Source organism: Lynx canadensis, chromosome C2 (assembly GCF_007474595.2).
Source record: "Lynx canadensis isolate LIC74 chromosome C2, mLynCan4.pri.v2, whole genome shotgun sequence".
In the NCBI taxonomy this organism is placed as follows: domain Eukaryota; kingdom Metazoa; phylum Chordata; class Mammalia; order Carnivora; family Felidae; genus Lynx; species Lynx canadensis.
The window spans coordinates 143,680,472-143,705,288 of record NC_044311.2 but is presented as its reverse complement, the minus strand read 5'-3'; the positions used below and the strand labels follow the sequence as shown (position 1 = coordinate 143,705,288).

The window sequence follows — 24,817 nt, the reverse complement described above, 5'->3', positions numbered from 1 at the left end:
GTTTTAAGGACAAATGACATTAAATATATGGCTTTCCAAGCTTCTGAAAGCTTGGATTTTTGTAAAATCAATAGTGTGAAGAGACAGAAGTTACTCCAAGCTAGTGATTCATCACGATGCTTGTCAGAAACCAGGAAAGTTACCTGCAAGGCATATAGGACTGAGAGACATTGCCAAAGTAGAATTGGGTATGTCTGAAAAATATCTGAAATGATTTACCTCTTTCACCAGTATCAGAAAGTTTTAAAGTATTGGGAAGTAGATAAGTAGAGGCAGAGAAGATTCTCCTACCTTCTGGATGTATACTACAAATACAGAAGAGAGAGAGGCTGCCGTTTGCAAAAGCAATGGGCCTGACGTTGCTACTGTGCAAATCATCTGTGTATTCACAAAGCATCCCTTGGCCTCATTTTGATCTCTTTCTGCCCACATGCCTCTTTGTATATAAAGGGTGCTGGTCCCCATTATTCCAGCAGGACCCTGGGGTGGCCACATTACAGTGTGTTGGATAGCGCATTTCCCTACAACAGTCATGAGCTACTCTCACAACTTCTACTCCCTGGGCATTTTCATAGAGGGTTCCTGCTTGCTCCTTGGCCCTGAAAATGAGGCACAAATGAAAGTGGTCTCTCAGGTCACCAGGCAAATGATGATTCAAGAAACATCTCAGGGAGAAAGAATGTGATCATAGTACCAGCAACAGCAGTGAAAAGTAGCAGCATGCCCAGCACCCTAGCTCATAGCCACGCACTCTGTTTCTAAATGTTCTGCATAGATGATCTCATCTGATCCTTATAAAGACCATTTGAGGCAAGTACTGATATTATCTCCATTATACAAAGAAAATGAGACACAACTCAGTTAAATAGCTTGCCCCAAATTTACAAATCTGTCAATGGAAGAGGCAGGCTTCAGCCAAACCTCAGAGTAAGCTCCTTGAAGGTAGAGAATTTCTTTCTTTTGTTTGCCATTATGTCCCCAGAACCTAAAGCAATGCCTAGCACATAGCAGGCCCTCAGAAAACATGTTTCCAAAAACCAAACAAATGTACTAATGAATTCTAAGAAAGATGGAGGGAGGGAAGAGAGCAAGTGTCTTTGTCCATTCAGGCTACTGTCATGAAATACCACAGACTGGGTAGCTTATAAAAAATAGAAATGTGTTTCCCCACTTCCAGAGGCTGGAAGTCTGAGATCAAGGCGTTAGCATGGTTGAGTTGAGGGCCCTCTTTCAGGTCACAGACTCTTCATTGTATCCTCACATGGAGGAAGGGACAAGGGTTCTCTCTGGAGCCTCTTTAATAAGGCACTAATCCCATTCATAATGGCTCTATCCTCATGACTTCAACACCTCCCAAAGGCCTCACTTCCTAATACCATCATCTTTGGGGGTTAAAGATTCCAACATACGAATTTCAGGGGACACATTCAGACCACAGCAGCAGGGATAATAGAGACCCACACAGGAAAAGACACTGTTGCCATGTTCCTCGATTTACAAGTTAGCTTGTAGCCCAGCAACCTTATTTATCAAGAAGGAATTTATTTGTAAAAAGAGAACAAGGACTAAATCCGATTTAGTTTTCCCCTTGAGGGAGGCAAGCTGTCAGAAAGCTTCAGAGGGATACACACTCAGGGTTCTTAAGCTGGATTACTCCACAAGGGAAAGAAACATTCCAGGCTGACAGCTCTCAGGGTAGTTCCACCTGGAGTCACTGAGTGACAGTAGTTAATGGTCAAAAACCTCAGTCCTGACCGTGCTCTTCATTACCATTTCACCTCGGCTGTGCCATCGGGGCTCCCTCCCTCACTTTCTCTCAATTGAAGACAATATCCTCTCAGGCTATTGAATGAGTAAGAAAAACCATCTTCGCCTAGTATAACCTGGATCAGAATCCATTTTGGGGTCATAATCCATTTGCTCAGATGGGTCTCATCTCCACTCAACCACAAGGAAGGTTCTAATAAGAAGCATTTTCTTATCACACACAGTGTAACTTCAAGTGCTTTTGTTCCCAGGGGAAGAAACTTTTTTTTTCCTACCTCTGGCAGCATCCAAATGGTAGAAATCTGTCCTTTTGTTTTCAAATTGATTCTAAATGGTTTTTAGAGCTATGGAATAGGAAGTACCGAAAAGGAAAGAACTGTAGAAATTATCAAAATTTGTGAAGACACAAAATACCCTAATTGCTCACATGTGGTCTCTAGACCACAAGAATGTAGAGAAGTTTCTCTTTGAAAAGTGTGGCCAGAAGTTGCTTACTAAAGTTTCAGTCAAAATCTATTGGGTTTTTTCCGCTAGACTTTTCTACTCTTGCAGACAGCACAAACCCTAGATTTCAAATTTAGTTTACTTGATTTTCAACATGAAAAACACCCCAAAATTTAATTTGTTCAAATAGCTCAGGTGAAATTCCACTCTCTACCATCTGAATTCAGGTAAGGCTGAGGGAATAAACTGACATCTATTAAGCAAGTGTTAGTCAAGGTACTATGTGTCTAAGACAGGAAAGGCTGAAGCAGTTTTCCTTCACTGAGTCATTTGTATACAGAATAACTACATTGGTCATCAGAGACTGTGTTTACACAAGAAAACCAGGGTTAAATCATAAATTCAATTTCACATGCATTCACAAAGCTCTAGGTGGACACCTGGAATTTGATATTGTCCAGAGAAAGGAACAACTCTTAAGTTTTGTGGCCAAAGTCACTCTGTTAATGATGCTTATTAAACATTATATTCTCTCAAGGTCGTCAGCACTTTGAGTCTTAAAGTCTTCAACACTAGGGATGATATAATATCTATTTGTTCGAAGGATGTCAGTTACCACTAGGCCAATTACCAAGACAAGGTTAAAGAGAGGAAGAGTATTTTATCAGCCATCCAGGGACTGTTAAAGATGTCTCAGGAAATCCCCTGATATTTGGGGATCTTTTATTTCTCCTTGTCTTGTTTGTATTGTTAATAAATGGACTCTTTTTATAAGTCAGTGTTTTAATAATTTAGAATCTCAAGAGACTTCATTTGGGAGAATTTTTCAACAAACTCCCTTTTCTTTATCCCACTAGGGATAATACTAAATCATAATATGATATTAACTGGATTGGTTTCTCAACTCTCTGCTGCAGAATTTCTTGGTTCTTTCTACTGTTTCAAACGCTTGAACGGTAAAAGTTTTCCCTGCCCTTCTAACTCCCCAAGACCACCACCAGCATCTTAGGAAGTACAAAGATCAGTCAGTTCATGGCCAACCTGTGGACACAACGTGGGTGTAGCATCCCCAAGGTCAACACGAACTATTACCTCATTTATACCCAAGAAAATTGACAGCAATGGCATCCAGCTCCAGCTTTCCCTTTCATAATGGAGCACTAAGACATTAGTTTTCTCCATCTCTCATAGAAGGTAAGGAAAGTACAAAACTTCTGTTCTTTCTCCTTGATGTAATTCTATTAATTACCTTTCAGGGTAAAGGGAATAGTCCAAACTTTGGTCTCATGATGACAGTTTAGCAAGTCACATTTTTTTTTCCAGTTAAAGAAGGCATTGTTGTAAAAAGTCTAAGCACAGTTTGAGGTCTAAAAAGGAGGATATCCCAATGCCCCTTGCAAACCAACCTCCAAACAGAATAATGGTGCCAGTCTATTGTTCAGAGATAGAGGATACCAGCCAGTCTTCTCAGGAGATATGCCTAACACCAATTGCTGGGATATAAATTAAAATTTATGGTGAAGTGCTTCAGATTACATATTCTGGAGCAAGGCAGCATAGCTTCAGATTCTGACTTTATTAACTATATTAGCTAAGATAGTAATTGGTTTGTTATTAGCTTATTAGCTATACTGACCTTGGCAAGTTTTTTAAACTCCATGCCCCTGATTTCCCTTTCTGTTTATTGAGGATAAAAGCTAGCTTATAAGATTATTTTAAGGAATAAATAACTTCATAGAGGTCATGCGTTTACAATACTACTTGGCAAATTGCAAACAATCAGGACGTTAGAATTTACTGTAATTTTCACCAATAACGTCATCACCATTAGCATTCAACACCCCTACCTATAAGTCCTACTTTTCTAATTCCTGTGGATGTAAAAAACTCTAATTTGGTCCTTGTTCAACTTTCTTACTGTCACTGATCTCTGGAAGGTGTGCCTTCTACTAACGGACAAAGAAATCCAGAGGAAATACCTGTGCCCCCAAGATCTCAAAGACCTCCAGAGGCCAGGCCAAACAAAGACTTAGTCTTTGGAAGCTTTCCTAAATGCATACATGGTGTTTGCAGAAGAACTACTTCCAGATGGTAGGTAGGAAACAGATGGTGAGGATGTCCTTAGAATTCAACTGAGAAGCAGAGTAAGGTAGTTCAGATGGATTCATCTTAATTTATATGCTTTCTAAGATCTCCAATTTGACCAGCACCTGAGGTTGGCACTGTAGGAGACAAGAGAGGGACAGGTATAAAAGTGTGTACAAAGCTTGAAGACCTGAAGAGCAATAAAGAGACAAGATGCACACAGACTTGTTAAATACAATGCGACATGTGACTAAGTAGCACGTCTTGTGCAGACAGGAAGTGGTGTGAACATCAGAAGTCCTTGTGAACCAGAAAGGTAGAAAATGCTCATGTAAGAAATGTTTCGCAGTAGAAGCTTGCCTTGTAACAAATCACTATCCTCTCAGACCCAAGCCAGAGGATTACACAGATTAGATCATGATTCAGTCTAAAATGACTTGGATAAAATAGGTTTAAAAAAATCGTAACAGACTTGTCATTTCTGGCTTTCATGGTCTACGGACTTTGGACCAGCTATGGGAATAAGGGACTCTCTAACCTTTATAATCTCCTTCCAGGGGGTGGTTAGGAGCTGTCATCAAGCCCAAAGACATTTCAAAGAAGTTATTGAGCACCACACCAGTGGAACTGAAGCAATGAGCCATTATGAGGAGACAGGTTTCAGACAGAAATAGTCATATAAGGAAGCACAAAATGAAAGACATTTCTCAAACTTCTCTGCATAAGAAGATATTAGCTTGTGTTTGAAAGATTCAGCTAATTTTACCACCAGTACCCAAGTCCCGTAGGTTAAAACTGTATTTGTTTGGGAAGAAATCTATGAGGTCAATTAAAGCTAACCTTTTTCAAATCCTGTAATATTGCTTGTAATGGACCAATCTTTAACTCTAGACAGGAGGAAAAAAACATGAAAAATGTTTTAGCAAAGGTGTTTAAATCCCACTGAGGGAGTTTTTTAAAGGGGAACATGAATTTTTAAAACCTTGCAGATTCTGCAAATGTCATAACTTTCTATCAAGATAAGAGCATGATCAACTGCAATGATCATATTACATACATTTGAAAGACAGAAGCCCTCACTATAAGTATAAATGTTTTCTTAGATCTTTCGAAGTGATTTTTGTAATTTAAATATTTTTAAAATTTCGTGAGAATGTATTATTTAATGAAATAATATATTTAATTGTGTGTGTTAGAGAAAATGATTGCTTTGAAGGCAACTATTTGCTCCCAAAGCTTGGATTTCTATATAGATGATTTCCACGTCTTTGATTGATTTTTAAGATTGTTCTTAAATCAGGATTTATCTAAAGAAAAAAAGTAAATTGAAGGTTTTAAAATGTAACTGGTTTTGGCATTTTATTTGTTAAACGTGCATATATTCACCACATTTATAATATCACTTTTAATAAGGTTATAAAGATCAAATATTAATAATTTATCCCAGTGTGTATGTATGTGTGTGGTTATGCATATATATATGTATATATGTATATATAGGTATATTTATATATGCTTATATATACGTATATGTATATGTATGTGTATATATATAAGCATGTATAAACATGGATCTCTATATAAAGTCTTCAGATGTATTGGTCTTATATAGAATTGCACAATTATTCATTTTACTAAATAATAGGATTATACATCTCCAATGTAGAAGCTTTATAACCTGGTTCAAGAAATATTGTGATAAATAATGCTTATCTCAGTAAAAATGAGATATTAGAGGCATATGTCTATAAGACAGAGGTTCTACCAGTCTTAAGACCATCTTACACTGAAGAATTTACACATATTTATACACACAGGAAGAAACCCTGAAACTGAAAACAACAGAACTATATGAAATACAAAATACTGTTAAAGGAAAAAATATAAACAATATCCACACTTCTTCCTAGGTCCCAACTGTCACACTCCTGAAAATTCTTACGTTTTATCTAAATTTATGTAAATAGTTCCATATGTTACATGATGACTACAAGAGGTACAGGGGCTCTGATTATCAGAAAAATACCAATGCTACTTACTGCAATTGTTTCTTTAGAAAACGTAGCTGTTAAAACTAGCCAAGTCATGAGTTTGTTGTTCTGTGTATTAAAACAGATCCCCTGTCAATCTCCCCACCCCACCCCATTGCTTAAGAACACAGACCCTGGAGCCATATTGCTGGAATCAAACCCTCGCTTTATCATTTCCTCATGTGGTTTTCTGATTCCTCACCTATAAAACAGACATGGTAATGGAATCTTTCTCATGTGATCACCGTGAAGATTAAATGAATTAATATATGCAAAGTGCTTAGAATACTGTTTGTCAAACAATAAACCCTGCATGTTCTGGTTCTTATTACTGCTTTCAATAAGTAGTTTTTAACTGCACACAGACACATTGTAAATCATTTCCCAGTGAGTGTTTAACTCCCATGCACTATAGGGAGACCAAAAAACAATAAATGGTGGTCATCAAATGGAGATACTATAGCACTCTCTTATAACAGATTTTAGATGAAAAAATGCTTAATCTTTGCCAACAATGTTTCATCGGCATCAGAAGAGCCACATAATCAGATTTAACCAGGCAAAATGAAATTATTGAAACCTGATGCTCCTGCAGTATTAAGAAGAAAAAAAAAGATGATCTAAGATTTAATAAATGAAACCTTCTCGGTTTTAGTGACTTTTGCTAAGAAGCTCGGAGTACTTTACAAATATTCTAATTAACCTTTGGCATATTCATTGAAATAAGAGGCATTGACTCTTCTATTTTTTTTAATATGTATTATTTAAAATGATTTAGCAGGCTGAGACTACAGAAGATTTAGAAGTGCAAAAGTATCCAGACTATCATTCAAACAGTTCCATTTAAGAATTATTAAGATTTGTGGGGTGCCTGGGAGGCTCAGTCAGTTAGGCATCGACTTCAGCTCAGGTCATGATCTCACAGTCTGTGAGTTCGAGCCCCATGTTGGGTTCTGTGCTGACAGCTCAGAGCCTGGAGCCTGTTTCAGATTCTGTCTCCCTCTCTCTCTGCCCCTCCCCTGCTCATGCTTGGTCTCTGTCTCAAAAATAAATAAAAACATTGAAAAAAATAAAAATAAATTTAAAAAAAGAATTATTAAGACTTGTGTCTTAAAAATGGAAAATGTATTAAAAAGGAATAAATCTAATGGCTATCAAAATGGTACTTTTTGACCTAATAAAAAATAAACATTACAAAACAGGTTATGACAATGGCCAGAACTCAGAGGTAAAGAGGAAAGAGATCCTAATTCTGTGCTTGTTCTTTCACTAACTAAATGTGACCTTCTGTGTGTCTCCAAAATCAGGACCTGAGTTAAATAATACAAAGGAGTTGGTCCAGAGAGTAGAACATGGAGGTTAAAGAATCCTGAAGGCAAACTGTGCCAATCATGCAGTTCTTCTTGTAGATTTCCAGTGGTAGAAAACTGGCTGTGTCCTAAGGTGTTAGGGCCAACTACAGATATTTCTAGCAGTTGAAAAGGTTTTTATGTAGCCACATGTTGGGTCTTCCCATATCTCTAAGCTCCCCAGCTTCTCAAATAGTCTACAATTCCAAATGTGGAATACAATGGAGCCCCATAACAGCAAAATTGCTAAATGATGAAAGAGAATTTTAAATGGAAGCAGAGGGTGCTATTCTCTGCTACATTTTGTTTACCATCATTAAGCACCAGCAAGAATAACAAGAGGGGGTCAGAGAAATTGTAGAATGTTTCCTGTACCTTCAACTTGACCAAGTGCTCTACCAAATGGTAGTTTTCTTACTGAGAAGAAGGTTTTGCCTTCGACACTTCAAAGGAGTCCATGCCAGCTAGACTTCCCCTCTAGCACCCCAGGGACTTCATATCAGGAATAACCTTCTACTCGGAGAAGGAAGAAGTAGTTGTGGTTGAATTAGATCCATGACCTCTGGCTCCATAGAGAAGACTACTCATATTGTGGTATGAAGAGCATGCCAACTTAGGGAACATTGTGTTACCAAGGTGTGACAAGATAAGAAAAGAAATTAAGAGTTTATAAGTTGTGTAGTTCACAGATATTGTGATGGCACCAAGTACATGATCAGCTGATACTTCTCCTTGAGGGCTGTTGAGTGCTCTTAGTAAGCCACATGTTATACAAGCTGTATGCTAATCACAAGTAGTAAGACCACAGATAGGTCTGTCATGTATTGAAAAGTTAGACAACCCCCACAGCAGATAATTTGAGAACCACACCTGATAAGGCTCAATAACAGGCTTGTAGATTTTGAGTTGAATCTTTTCATCTCCTTCCATGATCTTCAACTCCTAGGCTCCCAACACTTGTCCATTTACCATAAATGAACCAATCATTTACTTTGTTTTGTCCTCAACTTCCCTAGGCTAAAAATCCAGTTTTCTATTTACAACATTCATTTTTAATAAAATTTAAACATGATAAAAAAATAGATGTTTTATGGGATTTTTTATATAGAGGCTGACTCCAAGTTTGTGTTAACATGAAACAAAATAGCAAGCTACTTCAGAGAATAATATGAGTTTATGAATTTAAGCTATATTGTCATATGTAGAGCAAATGAAATTAAATTCATTCTCAGAAGAAATTTTGTAATAAGGATATCCACCTTCCCAAGATCATTATAGTCCAGTGGAAAGAACATCTAATTTAAGATGTTGGGAGTCCTGGGGTCCAGTATTAGCCCTGAAACTAACTAGTTCTGTGACTTTCATGAAGTCTCTAAATCTTCTACATCAAAATTTTCTCCTCTCTGAAAATGGCAGTTTGAATGAGCCAATTTCTAAAGTCTCTGACAACTTTAAAATTTCATACTTCTAAGAAAATTATTTTCCCTTAAAGTAGTTCCCTGATGGAGGAATAATTTTCCCAGATGTGTATTTACTGCCGAAAGACAGACTGACCTCCCTGCACTCCTTTGAGTTGCTCTTTATTGTAAATTTAGCATTATCTCTTTCTTAGAGGTTGAAATCATCCAACAAATGAGGCATTGACCCTATGCCCAAAAAGCATGCCTTTGTCTTGGAGACATGAGCTCCAGTTTGCAGATATCTCTGGGGTTGAGGAGTAATTCGCAGGGGCCTAATCGTAATCGAATGGCTTCCATAAAATACCAGTATCTATAAGGTACTGTTTATTGAATTGTTGTTTGTCTCACAGGACGTTTCTCAGGGGGGGATCTTCAAATGCCTAACAATCCAAAATAAAGCCATCTGTCCTCCCTTAACTCATAAAGCCTACAGCATTAACCCAGGTCCTAAATAGAGTTAGGAATTAAGTGAGCCCCCAGGACCACTTGAGCATGAATAACCACGCCAGAGTTGATTCCACAGGTATTCCATTTATTGCTTATGGCCCCAAATCATGTTTTAAGCTTCTCTGCACTCCTGAGATGATATACCCTATGCTTGCCAAAGATGCTGTCTAGTGTGTAGGGGCTGGAATTAGCTCAGAATTATCAGTAATTCCCATAATGTCTTTCATTTTCAAAACAAATGGAGGGGAGTGTTGATGCAAATGAAGACAAATTCAGGAAAAAAATTGGAAAAATATGGAAATTACAGAGTAAAATGTAAAATGTCTAATCATAGATCATTATTCAAAAGAATAGAAAATCCATATCCAAGCAATATGAAAACTAGGACAGTATATTTTAACAAAGAAAGTAAGACAATGAGATAATGTAATGTATAGATGCATATATCATATGCATCATATTTATGGTTTATTATTGAATCTATCAAAAAGCTGAATAAGGGAAGAGACAAAATCATAGAACACTCTGAAATGAAATATTCAGTCCTCATTTTCTAAAATATAGTTGCAATTAAAATTGAATACGTACATAAAAAGCATATAAATACAGCACAGTTTCCTGATCTGAATTTCAACTTGAAAAGAACATTTATATTCTAAGTTTTCTAGAAAAGATAAGAGTGAATGGCAGTTCTTTCATAAATAAAGCAGCGAAAGCATGTGATTTATCTCAAGGCTGTCCCCAGCAAAGGCATGCTGTCAGGTATTGAGAGGGACATACCAGAAAGCAGTAAGACAATGCCAACTGAAGGTAAGTAGATGAAGGGGAATGGAGTCAGTAAGTAGAGTCCTGGAGTTAGCTAGTCACTCCTTGGCCCAATGGGCCTTGAAGATCTGTTCTTAGTGACCACATTTCATTAGGCAAATGCTGTCATTGATAACAGTGTTCTTTCTTCCCCAACTGAAAGCAGCAAAAGGATCCTGAGCCAATGTCTTACATCGTTAACTGGCAAGATCCCCTTTTCCTTCAATGGTTGCCTCAGTGCTTCCAATGTTTCCCTGTAGTGAATTGGACTCGGCTCAACTACCCAACTGAAGTCCAAGGATCATCAACATTGGCTTCCTATGTGAAAAGGAAGAATCCCTATACTATCTGGACCACTGGGATTTTGAATGGTTTTAGGATGCATATTCTCAGAGCTCTTTTGCTGGGGGGGGGGTGTGCTTTCTTTACCTGCAGAAATCAAAGATATCTACCTATGAGAAGATGTGGGCATTTATGAGCAGCAGGCAGCAGACAGCCCTGGTAAAAAACAGTGATGAAGGGATCCAACGAGTACTCACCACTGACTATGCCCTATTGATGGAGTCCACCAGCATTGAGTATGTGACGCAGAGAAATTGCAACCTCACTCAGATTGGGGGCCTCATTGACTCCAAAGGCTATGGAGTGGGAACACCTATCGGTAAGAGAGGCAAGGCATCAGCCAAGACTGAGATGGGCAATGTCAATTATGAAGGATAGAAGGGAATAAACTCAGAGATACCTACTCCACACTCTGAGAAGTCCTACAATGCCTTTAGTGGACCAATAAATAAGGGAAATACTCATGTAGATCAGAGGCATGTTTTGAATTGACCATTCCCAGCTATTTAACTTAATAAACTTTCAATCCACATTTCTTTTGAGTTCTGCCACTAGATATTTGTTTGAATATATAGACTGTATTATTTTTACCTTCAAAAAATATTTTTTTAGACAAGGAACAACTCTTCCCTTTATTTATATAAATTTTTTAATTAATTTATTTATTTGGGAAGGGGGGGTGGAGGTGCAGAAAGAGAGGGAGAGAGAGAATCCCAAGCAGGCTCCAAGATGTCAGTGCAGAGCTTGACACGGGGCTCAAACCAACAAACAGTGAGATCATTACATGAGCTGAAATCAAGAGTCAGATGCTCAACAGACAGAGCCACCCAGGTGCCCTGCTCAAAAAATATCTTTAAAAGAAAATCTTCCTGATTAATCCTCTTGACATTATTTCCTTCAGTACCTATACATGCCTATATAATTTTTCTATCTTAAATTATATTAGAATATAATGAAATTAATTATGCATGTAGATGATAAAAATTGAAAGGCTAAAGTTCCATGTCAATAGAAGTAAAATGAAAACTATATCTATAAAAGAAAAAAGTTAAAGATTAACTTATAGTTTTTTTCTGGCAATGTGTTAGATACAGTCAAGGATAACTAAAACCTCCAAATATTCCTATTTCTGCATTTTGTGCTACTGCTTTCTCTAGGGATCTTATTGCCTTGTCGGCATACAGACACATACAGCAAGGTTTTCTTGTGTGTCTAACATATAGAACTATATTCTATACTTAAAGGACGATTATGGATTCCTCTCTATAGAAAAGTGTATTGGATAATGTTCGGGAATGGTGGTAATATGCTTTTCTCGAATGAGTCATTAGTAACTTTGTGATAAGCATTCCAAATTTTTTTTAATGTTTATCTTATTTTTGAGAGAGACAGTATGAGTGGAGAAGGGAAGAGTGAGGGGGGAGACAAAAAATCAAAGCAGGCTCCAGACTCTGAGCTGTCAGCACAGAGCCCAACGTGGGGTTCAAGCCCACAAACCGTGAGATCATGACCTGAGCCAAAGTCAGATGCTTAACCAACGGAGCCACCCAGGTGCCCCATGATAAACATTCCAAAGAAGAGGAATCAGAGGCCATCTTAGACCACCGGGCTAGTCTAATAAGCAGAAATCTTGGTTACAGTCAAGTCATATGTCATATTATAAAGAATCCAAGGTAGATTAGATGTGCTTGTTTATAGATAGTATTATTTTTGTTTTTTGAAAGGGATTGTCCAGTCCAACCCTCAACATTAGACAGGGATCAAAAATTCAAATGCTTACAGAGGCCAAGCAGATATTATAATTGAATAAGCTTGTTTGCTTGAGGAAGCAATAGGGAATGTAGCAACTTTGGAAAATTAGAGACCGCATGACACATCTAAAGGGGGCACCTGCCTTTTAGGTTAGTCAATTGCACGTGTGAGAATTTGAACACAAGTATGTAGATATTCCATTTTTCATTTAAAAAAAAAACAGATTTTAGGGGTACCTGGGTGGCTCAGTCGGTTAAGCATCCGACACAGGTCATGATCTCATGGTTTGTGAAGTCAGGCCCCGTAGCGGGGATTCTCTTGGGATTCTCTGTCTCTCTCCCTTTCTCTCTGCCCCTCATGCTCTCTTTCTCTGTCTCTCTCAAAATAAACAAACTTAAAAAAATGAATTGAAAAGCTTAAAATTTAGGATTTTAAGTGGACTGTCCTAATATTAGGACATTCAGCCACAAATTCATTAAAAAAAGAGAGACTAGGTATCCCATATTCAGCTTTTGATCAGTATTAATTTAATTAACCAGATAAAGATCAACTTTCTTTACATTTCAGCATGAACACAAACCAGTTTTACTCCCTGCTATCTGGTGTTAGAAATGTATGCTACGGAGAAATTAACTCTATTATTGTTACTAAGAATGTATTCTGAATAAATCTGCAGAATGATTTAGCTAAGGAAACTATAATACTTTCTTGTCTCTTTCTTTTCAATAACTTTCCCTGATGACAGTACTAATACTGCCAGTAAAGTGTATATTTGTGTTTCCCCAAATGGAAAACTCTCCTGTGATTAAGCCAACATGTTCTGCAGGGGACTCAGTGGGATTATTAGACATTAATTAAAAGAATACCGTGACTCTTTTTGAAAAAAGTCTATTTCCCCAACCAAGCTTTGTCACCTCATTTTTTATAACATGGGTGGGGGGAGTGAGGCAGATGCTATTTTTATATATTCCATAACTGCTGCCTTCAGGTAAATGGGCCGATAAACGGATCATAAGTCAGACAAAAACACGAGGAGTGGGTGCTTTTGCCCAAATCTCTCCAAATCAAGACCTTAAGACTGATTGCATTATATTCTACATCTTCTCAGAGCAGTAATTGTGGTCTCCACCTAGAATTATGTTTAGATTAAATTATAGAGTTGAAAACTGCACTTTTCTCATTTTGTCTTCCACCCCATAAGCCCACCTGACCACCTTTCAACTAGGCCTTGCTCACCAGATTTCCTGTCTGGCAATAAAGGTGGAAGATAACAATGGGTCTCACTCCTCCTGAGAATATTTGTACTTTACTATGAGACTTTTCATGGGCATTTCTTCCAATTAACAGAATATAACACTATGGTTAATTTGGGGGTAGGGCAAATAGAAAGGAAGCAAGGGGCTTCTTTCTGCAACAGTCCTGAATCAATGCAGCAATTTAAAAATTACTCTGGCCTCCTGTAAATGAGGCTGACCCTCTGATGAGTATCACTGTATTTTATATGATATGATATAGAGATTTGAATGTTCCAATTGAGTCTTTTTGCCAATCTCACCCATACTCTGACACACAAGATCCAAAGTTGAAGAGCCTTTCCCCCTCCTTAGATAAAGAGAAATACACTCCAGGAATTTTTCATACTGGTTATAAACCTGTCAGGCTTTTAAACCAAAAACAATGAAGGAATAATTGGAACAGATGGCAGACCTCAGAGAGAATACATCCCTTGGGAATACAGCTGTTGGATAAATTTGTGAGATGCTTCTTCTATGATGAATTGACTCTTTAAGAAAGCTCAGTTGCTATTCGGGAAGATCTGTGTGTGTGTGTGTGTGTGTGTGTGTGTGTGTGTGTATATATATATATATATATATATATATATGTTTTTTCAAGTGACTTGTCATAAATCACTTCTCATGTCACTCAGTCCACTTAAGTAACAACAACAAAGAATGAAGCTAAAATATATTCAGATACAAAAGTTCTCCACACACTTCAGTTCTTGCTCTCACTCCCTGAAGGCTTCAGACTCTTTCCCATGGTCAAAGATTGGCAAAGTCAGCTCAGTCACGACACAAGATTGAAGCCTTTGCTTCTTTGAGACTCTCAGGACAAAAGTTCTGGAAATGTGCTTCCTGAGGGATTTGAAATAAAGCTTCAAGAGAATGAGAGCAGTTATGGCTTAAACAGGTTACCAGGAGGCTGGAAATTACCCTCCTTAGAGAATAACTTTAAACGGAGATCCGATCCCCATCTGTCTGAATGTTTCAGGTATTGTGCAGCCTGAAGGCAGAAGGGGAGCACCAGTCAACATTTACTGAGGGCCCACTGTGCATACTGCTAGGATTACAGTGGCAACCCCTACCGTAAGAATCATTCTTAGGCTCTTCAAAGCATTTTATTATACATTGAAGCAAAGCTCTCCTGGTTTCACTTAATTGCTCACATGCTATGGGTATGTTAATGGTGCTAATTTTGACACTAACCATTATTCTGGGGGTGTTTAAGCAAGTGGCCAGTATCTTTTAATTTGGTTTACAAGAGCCATTGTCTCACCAAAAATCCATTCTTTTAATTGACAAGCCACAATCTAACTCCAAAACATTTTGCTCTTCTTTTAAACTTGATTTTGACTACTGACAATGACTTTAGGAAGTCTTGGGAGGAAAGAAAGAAAAATGACAAATGCCACAATGTGAACCTTCTGTTTTTCCAACATAAAATATGCCATAGAACATAAGGTTTGTGTATGTGGAGGTTGAAGGCAGGAAGGGGGGCAGGCTGTGGGGTAGAGAAAACAGCTTTCCTGGAAATAACACTAGGTAAGAAGTAAGAGGAAATGAGTTAAATCCTTGCCTCTGCCAGTAACTAGTACTTTTACTCATGCTTTCACATCCTAAATTTTTTGGAGTCTAAAATACGTGGACTGGACTATATGATTTCTAGATCTCTTTTGGTTCTAAGATGACACATTTTTCTACTTCCTATTTTATATTTTGCATTTTTTTTAATTTCTACCAAAAAAGAACTTTAAAGTTTGCAAACAGAAAGAGCCAAGGTGTACTACCTTCCTAATGAGTAGAAGAAATGCTAACGAAAATTCTTAACATCCAAGGAAAAATTGAGTAAATGCATCTCACCATCTTTTAATCTCTTCCTTTGCATTAATTGGCATAGGAATCCAGTACTGGGCAAGCTATGGCTACAGACAGATGTCAGTACTTTTAACATAATTAAAAGTTTGATGACATTACTAGAAGTTTGAGTATAAAAAAATATCAATGAAGTCCTTGCAAATTTTCCAAACCTAACTGAATTTTGTAGAACCTTTGAAGTATCCAAAACCTAATCTTAATGGCATATTACGAAGTGTATTAGTCAGTATGGACTAATTACTGTGACCAACATTTGCTATTTTCAAATGGCTTACACAGTAAATGTTTCTTGACCTTGTCATGGTCCGACGTGGACTGAAAGAGAGACTTCTTCATGTAGTCATTCTGGGACCCAAACTCCTTCCAGTTGGTGGTTCCACTATCCCTAGTGACTTGAAGTCCTTTCCTTCCTACTGAATATTGGGGAAAGGGAGAGAGAAACTAGAGAATCATGTTGGGAGAATGTGAAATAGGACTGGAAATAGTCCTATGTCACTTCAGCTCCTAATGGCTGGAAACTGATCACATCACCATACTGAATGAATTGTAAGGAAGACTGGGAAATGTCTAGCTGCTGCCCTAGGAAGAAGAGAAGATGGTACAGGTGTTCATCTAGCCAGACTGTCACAATATTAAACAACCGAGAAAAAATAGAATCTGAACAACGAAATCCCCCGACGTGGGGAGAGATTTATGAAAAACTCACCAGAAGCAAGCGTATGTCACAGAATCCCCAGCTCAGCTTTTCCCTGTTTAAAAGGAACAGACAGCCTGGGCAAGAGTTAATCTCAGCATGTCAGCTATCCATTCTCCAATTATGTTGATCTTTCAAAATATAGAATTCAACTTGTGTGCCCTTTGCCAATCAATTTGTGGATTGGGATTTCCCAACAGCCATAAAGTAGTTACCTTTAAGACAATAATCCTTCTTGACATCTTCAACCCTTTGGTGACCAATATCCAAATGACATTCCTTACAGGCTCTCCTTACCGGGATAAAATCACTATCGCTATCCTTCAACTACAAGAGGAGGGCAAACTGCATATGATGAAAGAAAAGTGGTGGCGGGGAAATGGCTGCCCAGAGGAAGACAGCAAAGAGGCCAGTGCTCTGGGAGTAGAAAATATTGGGGGCATATTCATTGTTCTGGCTGCTGGACTGGTCCTCTCTGTATTTGTAGCCATTGGAGAATTTATATACAAATCACGGAAGAACAGTGATATTGAACAGGTGAGTCATCTCTTTCTAGGATTAGGTAGTTTTTAGTTTGTGTTATCTGTCTTAAGTTTGGGGGTTTTAAAGATGTCTGCCCCTTTTGTAACAGTCTATTGAATTAGATGCCCAGAAGAGCCATTTCTGAGTTAGAGCAAAGAGCTCTTGAATCCCTGCCAGGTGCTGCTGGCACTGCGGTGCCATCATTTATTAATGAGAAGGAGGAAGCGCCTTATATACTAAATCCAATTAGCCCTATTTGGAACGGCAGTGCAGAAATTCCAAACCCAGTTAATTTCTTGAACAGTTATTTGCTCTTAAGATAGAAATCCTCGATAAAGCAGGCAAGAAATAAATCCAAAATTGGAAAAGATATAAAAATATCTTTGAGAGAAATGTTACCATCCTTTCTGGAAGTGTGGATGCTGAGCACATGTATGAATGCAAAGCAATTTACATAAAGATATAAATGCAGTATTTTGAAACTGAGCATTTACCTCTCCCAAAACATGATCTATAAAAAGGTAATTCATCAGGATTTTTTGGTCAGGAATATGATAAATAACACAGAATGACAATGAAATATATTAGAGACTTTATTTTTCCAGATTGTATTTAGGATCATAGTTGATTTCAACAGTCAACCATTTTTGCCTGTCACTTTTATTTTTGATGGAAATCACACCAGGAGCTCCTACCATTCTGTATAAGATGATTACATTAAAGATAATTCTTTCATAAGCATACTAGAATAAACAAAGTACAAACCTCATGCCCATCATAGTGCATTAGACCACCCATTCAATTTAAAATTATTGTTAGAATTTTGAGACTATAAACTATTAATAACATGGCTAGTTTAATGCTCAGCTGTCACTGTCTTGAAATTACTAATCATTTTTAAACAAGGGGTTCCACATTTTCCCTTTGTATTGGGCCCCACAAATTATGTAGCCAGTTCTGATTAATAATTTCACACCAGTCCCACCTCCTTTAAGTGGAAACTCTCTTTAAGCTCCCAAAGCTGGGGATGATTGATTATAACTTGGTTTTATCATGATAATTTTCCCAAAATTACAAGGCAATTGTGAGAACATTAAACGCCCCTTTTTTAGATTTTTTTAGCGAAAACTATCTTTACTTAAAAGGGAAAATGGACTGTTCTGCTTTGTTTTAACTTTCAATTTGCTCTTGAGGTGTCTTGTTTTATGCAACTAATTTGAAAAATAAAAGCTTGTATATGTTATGCTTTTAATGTGCTTCTCATAATTGCCAGCTTCATTTGATTTAAATTTTCATTTAAACATTCATTTTTGCTTCTGATTTATTCATTTTTTTCTATATTTTTTTCTCATTTCTTTTTGCATGCAAGGCTTTTTGTTTCTTTTATGGACTGAAGTGTAAACAAACCCATCCAACCAACTCCACTTCTGGAACCACTTTATCTACGGATTTAGAATGTGGCAAATTAATTCGAGAGGAGAGAGGGATTCGGACACAGTCCTCAGTTCACACTGTGTAATCAGTTAAAAAAAAAAAAAGTGTGCCCAGTAGAAATTGTTTCTGCTAATTGGTATTGTTGATGATATCTGTATCTTTTAAGCATAAATAGCCATAATTCTTTATCCTTTCAAGGTAGCAAAACTCATGGACTCTAGACATTGAATTCAATGCACTGAGAACAGATGCACATTCTGTGTTGAAACCGAGGTGTATTAGGGGCATATAAACTTCAATATATGTGTATTTTCCAGAATCTGCTATACCATCAAGACAACGGTTATCTTAGTTCTATATTTATGTGTTAAAAATAAGCAAGTCTTTCTTCATGAAAAAGTAGATGTAGATTTTCAACAGTGCAAAGCATAAAAACAAAATGCTAGTATGGTGGAATTCTTTTTATCTTTGTGGACCTTTTTTTTTCTTTTTTTTTTTAAACTCCTGTTTCCTGCTCCCTGTCCCTTCTGTTCTATGTAGATCCACATATTCAAACTACCCGAAACCCTAACTTTTGGTAGTAAGTCCATAACAACGTTGACGTTCAACTCAAATTAATTCCACTATTTAAAATGTATTATTTACACAAAGACTCAAGGTGTCTTATATTTTAAAAATTGAAAAACGTGATCCAGAAAATGGAAACTAAACTTGAACCCTCTGGCGTCACAGAAGAGCATTAGCTACGCTGAACTTCACTCAGAAAGGCACAACTCAGTCGAAAATGATTCTTGGGTCGAAATTCATTAACATCAAGCTCTCACGTAACATTTACCTGACAACCCTCTGTACGTTCAGATCATAGTATGTTCAGAGTCTCCAAGGAACTGTGGTTTTTTTCATGCTGCAGACTATTTCTTGCAAGCTCCAGACAAACTCCTAAACTAGGAACTAACACATAGCATCTTCTATTTTCCACTGACTCACTTTCACTATGCATTGACGAACATCTTTTCACAAGATGTAATTTTATTCCTTTCCTACTCACCCAGCATAGAGTGGTTGTTCTCCTCACAATCTTTTCTGAGCATTAACACTTTCACACTCATTTCTTTGGATGCTTTGTCATTATCAATTAATTCACTCCAAGTATATTAGGGAGAAGGGCAAGGAGGAGAAAATAAATAGAAGAAAGAATTTCCATACACATTAGTTACAGATCTCTAGATTTATTTTCCACCTGCATTCAAAATGTTGTAAATAATTCCCACTCTAACTCAGCTTGGTGACATAAGAAACCAACTGCATACTTAATTTGTTGTGATGGAGGATGTCTGCCTGCCCTCTAAGCTTCTTTTCCTCTTCACACTGCGTAGGGGAATTGAGGATGCCTTTCATCTTCCCCCAGCATGGGATCAGTTGGTCTTTGTTCTCCTTAATGGGATTACCTTTTGACATGTGAAGTTAGCCCCAAAACATATTTCTCAGAATTAAAGATAAGCCATCTGTGCAATCATGTAGCATTTTGCCTTCTCTTTGCTTAGCTTTAAATGGGTTCCAATTTTTGAACCACAGGTCCCTCCAGTCAAAACTATATGTCTCCAGTAACGCATGTATAGGAAAGTTGACTCCTGCCCTGATTTTCTCAGTCTTGCTTTCTTCTTTAAATAAATGTGCTTTTAAGAAAATATCTCTAAATTACACTAACATTTATCTACTGTTATTAAAGTGAAAGCAGCACACTTTGTCCTGGGTCAGAGTTTACATCTTCATAATCAATAGAGGCAAACATTGGAGTATTTTAGTATTCAGAATTTATTGATTCTGTATGTGGAAACCACAAATTACATGAGTTTATCTTCCCAAGGACTATTTAATAAATCAAAGATGCTACCAAAAAAGTTCAAGGGTGATTGATGAAGTTGAGATGATCAAGGGGTTAGCGATAACAAAATCTGCTTTTCTACAGAGACTCTCCTTTGAAAGTGTAATTCATTCAGAGTTTGGGTAAACTTAAGAGTTGTGTGCCACTTTAAGCTGTATACTACCTATTTCTGATATTTATATCTTATTTTACAGTTTTCAAAATGTTTTGAAATGATACAGCATTACATTTAATCCATTCAACAATTTTATTTCATATTTACTAACAGAGAAATAAGCAGTCAGCAGCCTGGAGTCCTAGAATTTAGAATTATAGGAGAATTTTCAAAATCAACCAAACTTAGGTGCAGGTTCTAGTACAGCCACATGCTGAATCACAGTAGACAAGTGACTGCATTTCTCAGAGCCTTGGTTTCTTAGGAGGTAATATTAGGACATAATTTCTTGGTCATAAGGTACCATTGACAAGTGTTATTCAAATTAGATTTTCTGGTCAAGGAACCCATGGAACACTACTCTAAACTTTCTTTACGGCATGATATCTCAGTGTTTTTAACATGTTATGATGCATTGGGAATTTTCAACAAGATTGGAAAGCATTCAGTATTTCCCAAACTTATTAGATAGCAGAATCTGTTTTTCCCCCGAAGGATCTTGACAGACCATTTTCTACAGATCATACTCGGGGAATGCTGGCTTGATGATATGTACCTCATCCAGTGTTATTGTACAAAACACATTAACCATGCCTGGCACATCGTTGCCATTCAGTAAACAATGGTATTGATGATTGGGGGTAGTTTTTAATTTCTCTGAGCCCTAGTTTCCTCATTTGTAAAATGAAGATAATTTGTTGACCTATATTTGCTTTGAGAATTAAATGAAATTCTATAATGGTATCGGAAATAAGATCATTTATAAGAATTCTGTTAACAGATATTGGTTAACAGATATTAGCCCCTTATAGAGAAATTAGGTATTGCTATCTGGTCATGTGGCCAGTAAGTACAATTTATCATGCATCTTAATACACAGTCTGTCTGGAAAAGAGGTTTTCCAATTTACAGGTTCAAACTCTCTCTCTAAAACCACTTTTCCTCACACAATCATTAAAAATCAAGGACAAGTCCATTGCACCCCAGGGAAGGACCCAAACTGGCAACACATGAGGATCCAGTAGAAGTCATGAACCTCATCTCTAGAAATTCTTATTTGATTAGTCTGGAAGGAGGTCAGGACAATAGTTTTTTAAGGTAGTCAGTTGATTTTACTGTGCAGTAGTGATCTAAAACATAATCTTATATGTGTAATCAGCATTCAATAATTCATTGATGTCTGTTGATTGATTCCAGAGGTACGACCATTAATTCTAAGCCAAAATATACTCACATATTTGGCATTCAATATTCAATAAACCCTTTATAGAGAGAGTTCAAAAAGAAACTGCACATCTTTGAGATAAAAATTTCATTATATTCAATTGATGACCTTCATGTTTAGTTATAGTTGCTAGACCTACTCAAAATGATCAAATAGGTAGTTTAATTGGTCTCTGTGCCCTTTTTTCCCTTGAAGAACTTCTATTCATTTCAGAAACCAAGGCTCCTTACACTTCTTTTTCTTTTTATACATGCCCTAGACAACCAATTCTTGACATCAAGTAAATGACGGCTGAAACCACAGTGACTCCACCAGGGGCCATTGCATTTTAAGTGAAATTTAGAAAAAAAGAACCTTGAACATGAAAGAAAAAATTCCAAACTCTGTTTTTTTTTTCATTAGTTCTCAGAACTTTGGTGTACCTCAGAATCAACCGGGGAAATTATTTAAAATATGGATCATAGGTTTTACCTCCATAGATTGCTTCTCAGTGAGTGTAATCCAGGAATTGGTGACTTTTTAACAAAATCTGAAAGCGAATGCTTAAAATTAGTTGTAGACATTATTTTCCATAAAAAAAATAGCTTCAATATAGCAGTTTTCTCCAAAATTAGGTCATGTACATGAGTTTTTTTAGTACAAGGGATTTTTAAAAAATACCTTTCCTTACATGAGCTTTTTTTCCCCCAACAATCTTAAATACAGCTGTTTTACTTTAAAACTTTGGTAAGCATGAGTTTTCTTTAAAGCTAGATGGAACACAGCAATTTGACTTCAAGTTAAGTGGTGAGGGTGAGATTTTATTAACATTGGCAGGTTATCTGTGGCTTATACTTTGAGGAATACTGTTTAAAGTTAGCAAGAGAGCAGAGAGGTGTTTGAAAAGATTGAACAGTGCATCGACAACTACGGAGCATCTAACGCTGTCTAATCCAATTCCTGACAAGCCTGTTTATAATCCAATGCAATAAGGAAAAAAATAAAGTTTATTTTGTCTTAGACTAAAATTAGAAGTTGAATTATTTTAGAGTTTTTCCAGTAAAACTGCAACTACCTGAGGACACATGGCGGGTAGAGATCATGCCCTTAGGAAAATCAGCTGGATTATATAGTTATAAACCTATCCCCCCCCCCAAAAAAATATTTCCAAATACCTCATTACATTTGACTAGCATTATATTATGTTCTATATGAGCCATCTATGGCAAAGCAGCAAAACAACGAATCCCAATTAGTTTCCAAGCCCGTGACCCTTTATACTATAAGGTCTGTTTCCCAGTAAGCAATTGAAAAGTAGCCTGAACAGCCTAGAAAAGTAAAAGGAAAGCAAGGCATTCCTACTTCTCGGACTATTTTCTGCACATCTGACTGTGCCAAATGGCATTATTAATTAACTCTTATAGATAATGAAAAATTTCTGCTTGATGCTGCAGTTTTAACTTGCCTTTAGGAACCATCTCATTATGCTTCCCGCAGTTATGGAATTTTATGTCCAGATGCACAGGCATATTAAAATCATTTTTGCTTTCAAAATCCTCTCCATAGAGACTGATATCATGGAAAATGGGATTCTCCCTTAAATTTTCAAAAAAATTCTACTTACACAGATGAGAACGTTTTGGTGATAAAAGCCCAAATGTTCTATGTGGTTACACCCGCTACAAAATCTGAACTTTGTAGTCGTCAACCCAAATGGGGCTAATTGGCCAAACTGCACAACCCCACCATGTCTCCGTGCTTCAGCGTATACACCCAGAAACACACAAAAAGCATGAGTAGGACCTGAGTGATGGAATGGAGTTACTGTCGCTCCTTTATCTACTAAGCTTAAGTTAGCAAAACCAGGATTTTCTTTGTGTCCAATTTTTTAACTGAAGTGTTTAGACTTCAAATATTCAGATTTTTCCATTTCAAAAAAAGGTTGTTGCCCTGATCACTTTAGTCCTTACCAACCGTAGGAACTAAGAAACTACTGTCCCCAGGTAACCTACCCTAATATACAATTATCTTTTTTTTTTAATTTTTTTTAATGTTTATTTATTTTTGAGAGACAGAGAGAGACAGGGTGCAAGTAGGAGAGGGGCAGAGAGTGAGAGGGAGACACAGAATCCAAAGCAGGCTCCAGACTCTGAGCTGTCAGCACAGAGCCCATTGTGGGGCTCGAACTCACGAACTGTGAGATCCTGACCTGAGCCAAAGTCGGATGCTTAAACTGACTGAGCCACCCAGGCGCCCCGATATGCAATTATCTTAAGTCCTAAGTATCAGTTGGCACATTATCAGATGCTTCCACACGTTCTCATTCATTTCTTCTGTAGTCAGATCACTTTATTTAGCAAGTCATTTGGAGAAATCTCAACCAGTTTATTTCTGTAATTATACAAAGAGGTTTTCCTTTGCCTGGAAACCCAAACATTCATCAATTCAGAGAGGCCAGGAAGCAATTAACATCCATTTAGAAATAACTTTTCCAGTGTACAGTGGCAGTGTCTTCTAAACCAAACAGATTCTAAAAGGTGTAAATGACACAACAAAAATATGACCTGGGAGTCACAAGCCAAGAGTTCAGGTCCCTGTGCTGCTACTGAATAGCTATGTGACTTTGGGCAAGTCGTTGTCCCTCTCTTATTCTCAGTCTCCCCATCTGTGACACGAAGGGATGACATTTTTTTCTTTTTTTTTTTTAAGTTTATCTATTTATTTTGAGAAAGAAACAGAGACAGCGAGCAGGGGAGGGGCAGAGAGAGGGGGAGAGAGAGAGAGAGAGAGAGAGAATCCCAAGCAGGCTCCTTGTCAACACAGAGCTCGATGTGGGGCTGAAACCCACAAACCATGATGAGATCATGACCTGAGCCAAAATCAAGAGTCGGACACTTAACTGACTGAGTCACCCAGGAGCCCCAAAGAGGTGATATTTAAAGTTCTCTGCAACCACAGTAATTTTTTAAGTTTGATAGAAAGTGGGAAGGAAATAAAAAGAAGCAGGACCAAACAACAACAACAACAAAAAAGCTTGACCAAATACCAAATACAAATATAAATATGATTGTGCAGTTACCTTAAACATACTAAATTTTTATTGTCATAAACAGAATTACCTTTTCCTGCCAGTGCTGCAGGATGAAATGGTCTACTCTGGGTAAAGAGAAAACCGGCCATCATGGCATCAAAGAGTGAAAAAGTTCTCATCCAGTCATAAGCAAAGTGTTACAAACACAGGAAAGGCTACAAAAGTGGACTCCTTCTTGACTTTGATGAGCCGACAGAG

The 24,817-nt window shown here is 37.3% G+C and overlaps 1 protein-coding gene across 2 annotated transcripts in view; it reads left to right on the top strand.

Moving 5' to 3' along the window:
* The window catches only part of GRIK1 (glutamate ionotropic receptor kainate type subunit 1), a 370,466-nt gene that overhangs the window by 335,428 nt on the left and 10,221 nt on the right, over positions 1-24,817 (top strand). Inside the window, exons 14-16 of one of the 2 annotated variants that reach the window (XM_030330323.2) lie at positions 10,822-11,047; positions 16,616-16,866; positions 18,221-18,566. In XM_030330323.2, coding sequence (XP_030186183.1) covers positions 10,822-11,047; positions 16,616-16,866; positions 18,221-18,370 — 627 coding nt within the window. In that variant the 3' untranslated portion in view covers positions 18,371-18,566. Of the gene's footprint in view, positions 1-10,821; positions 11,048-16,615; positions 16,867-18,220; positions 18,567-24,817 lie in introns of those variants that run through there. The other variant, XM_030330322.1, reaches the window with a different exon arrangement.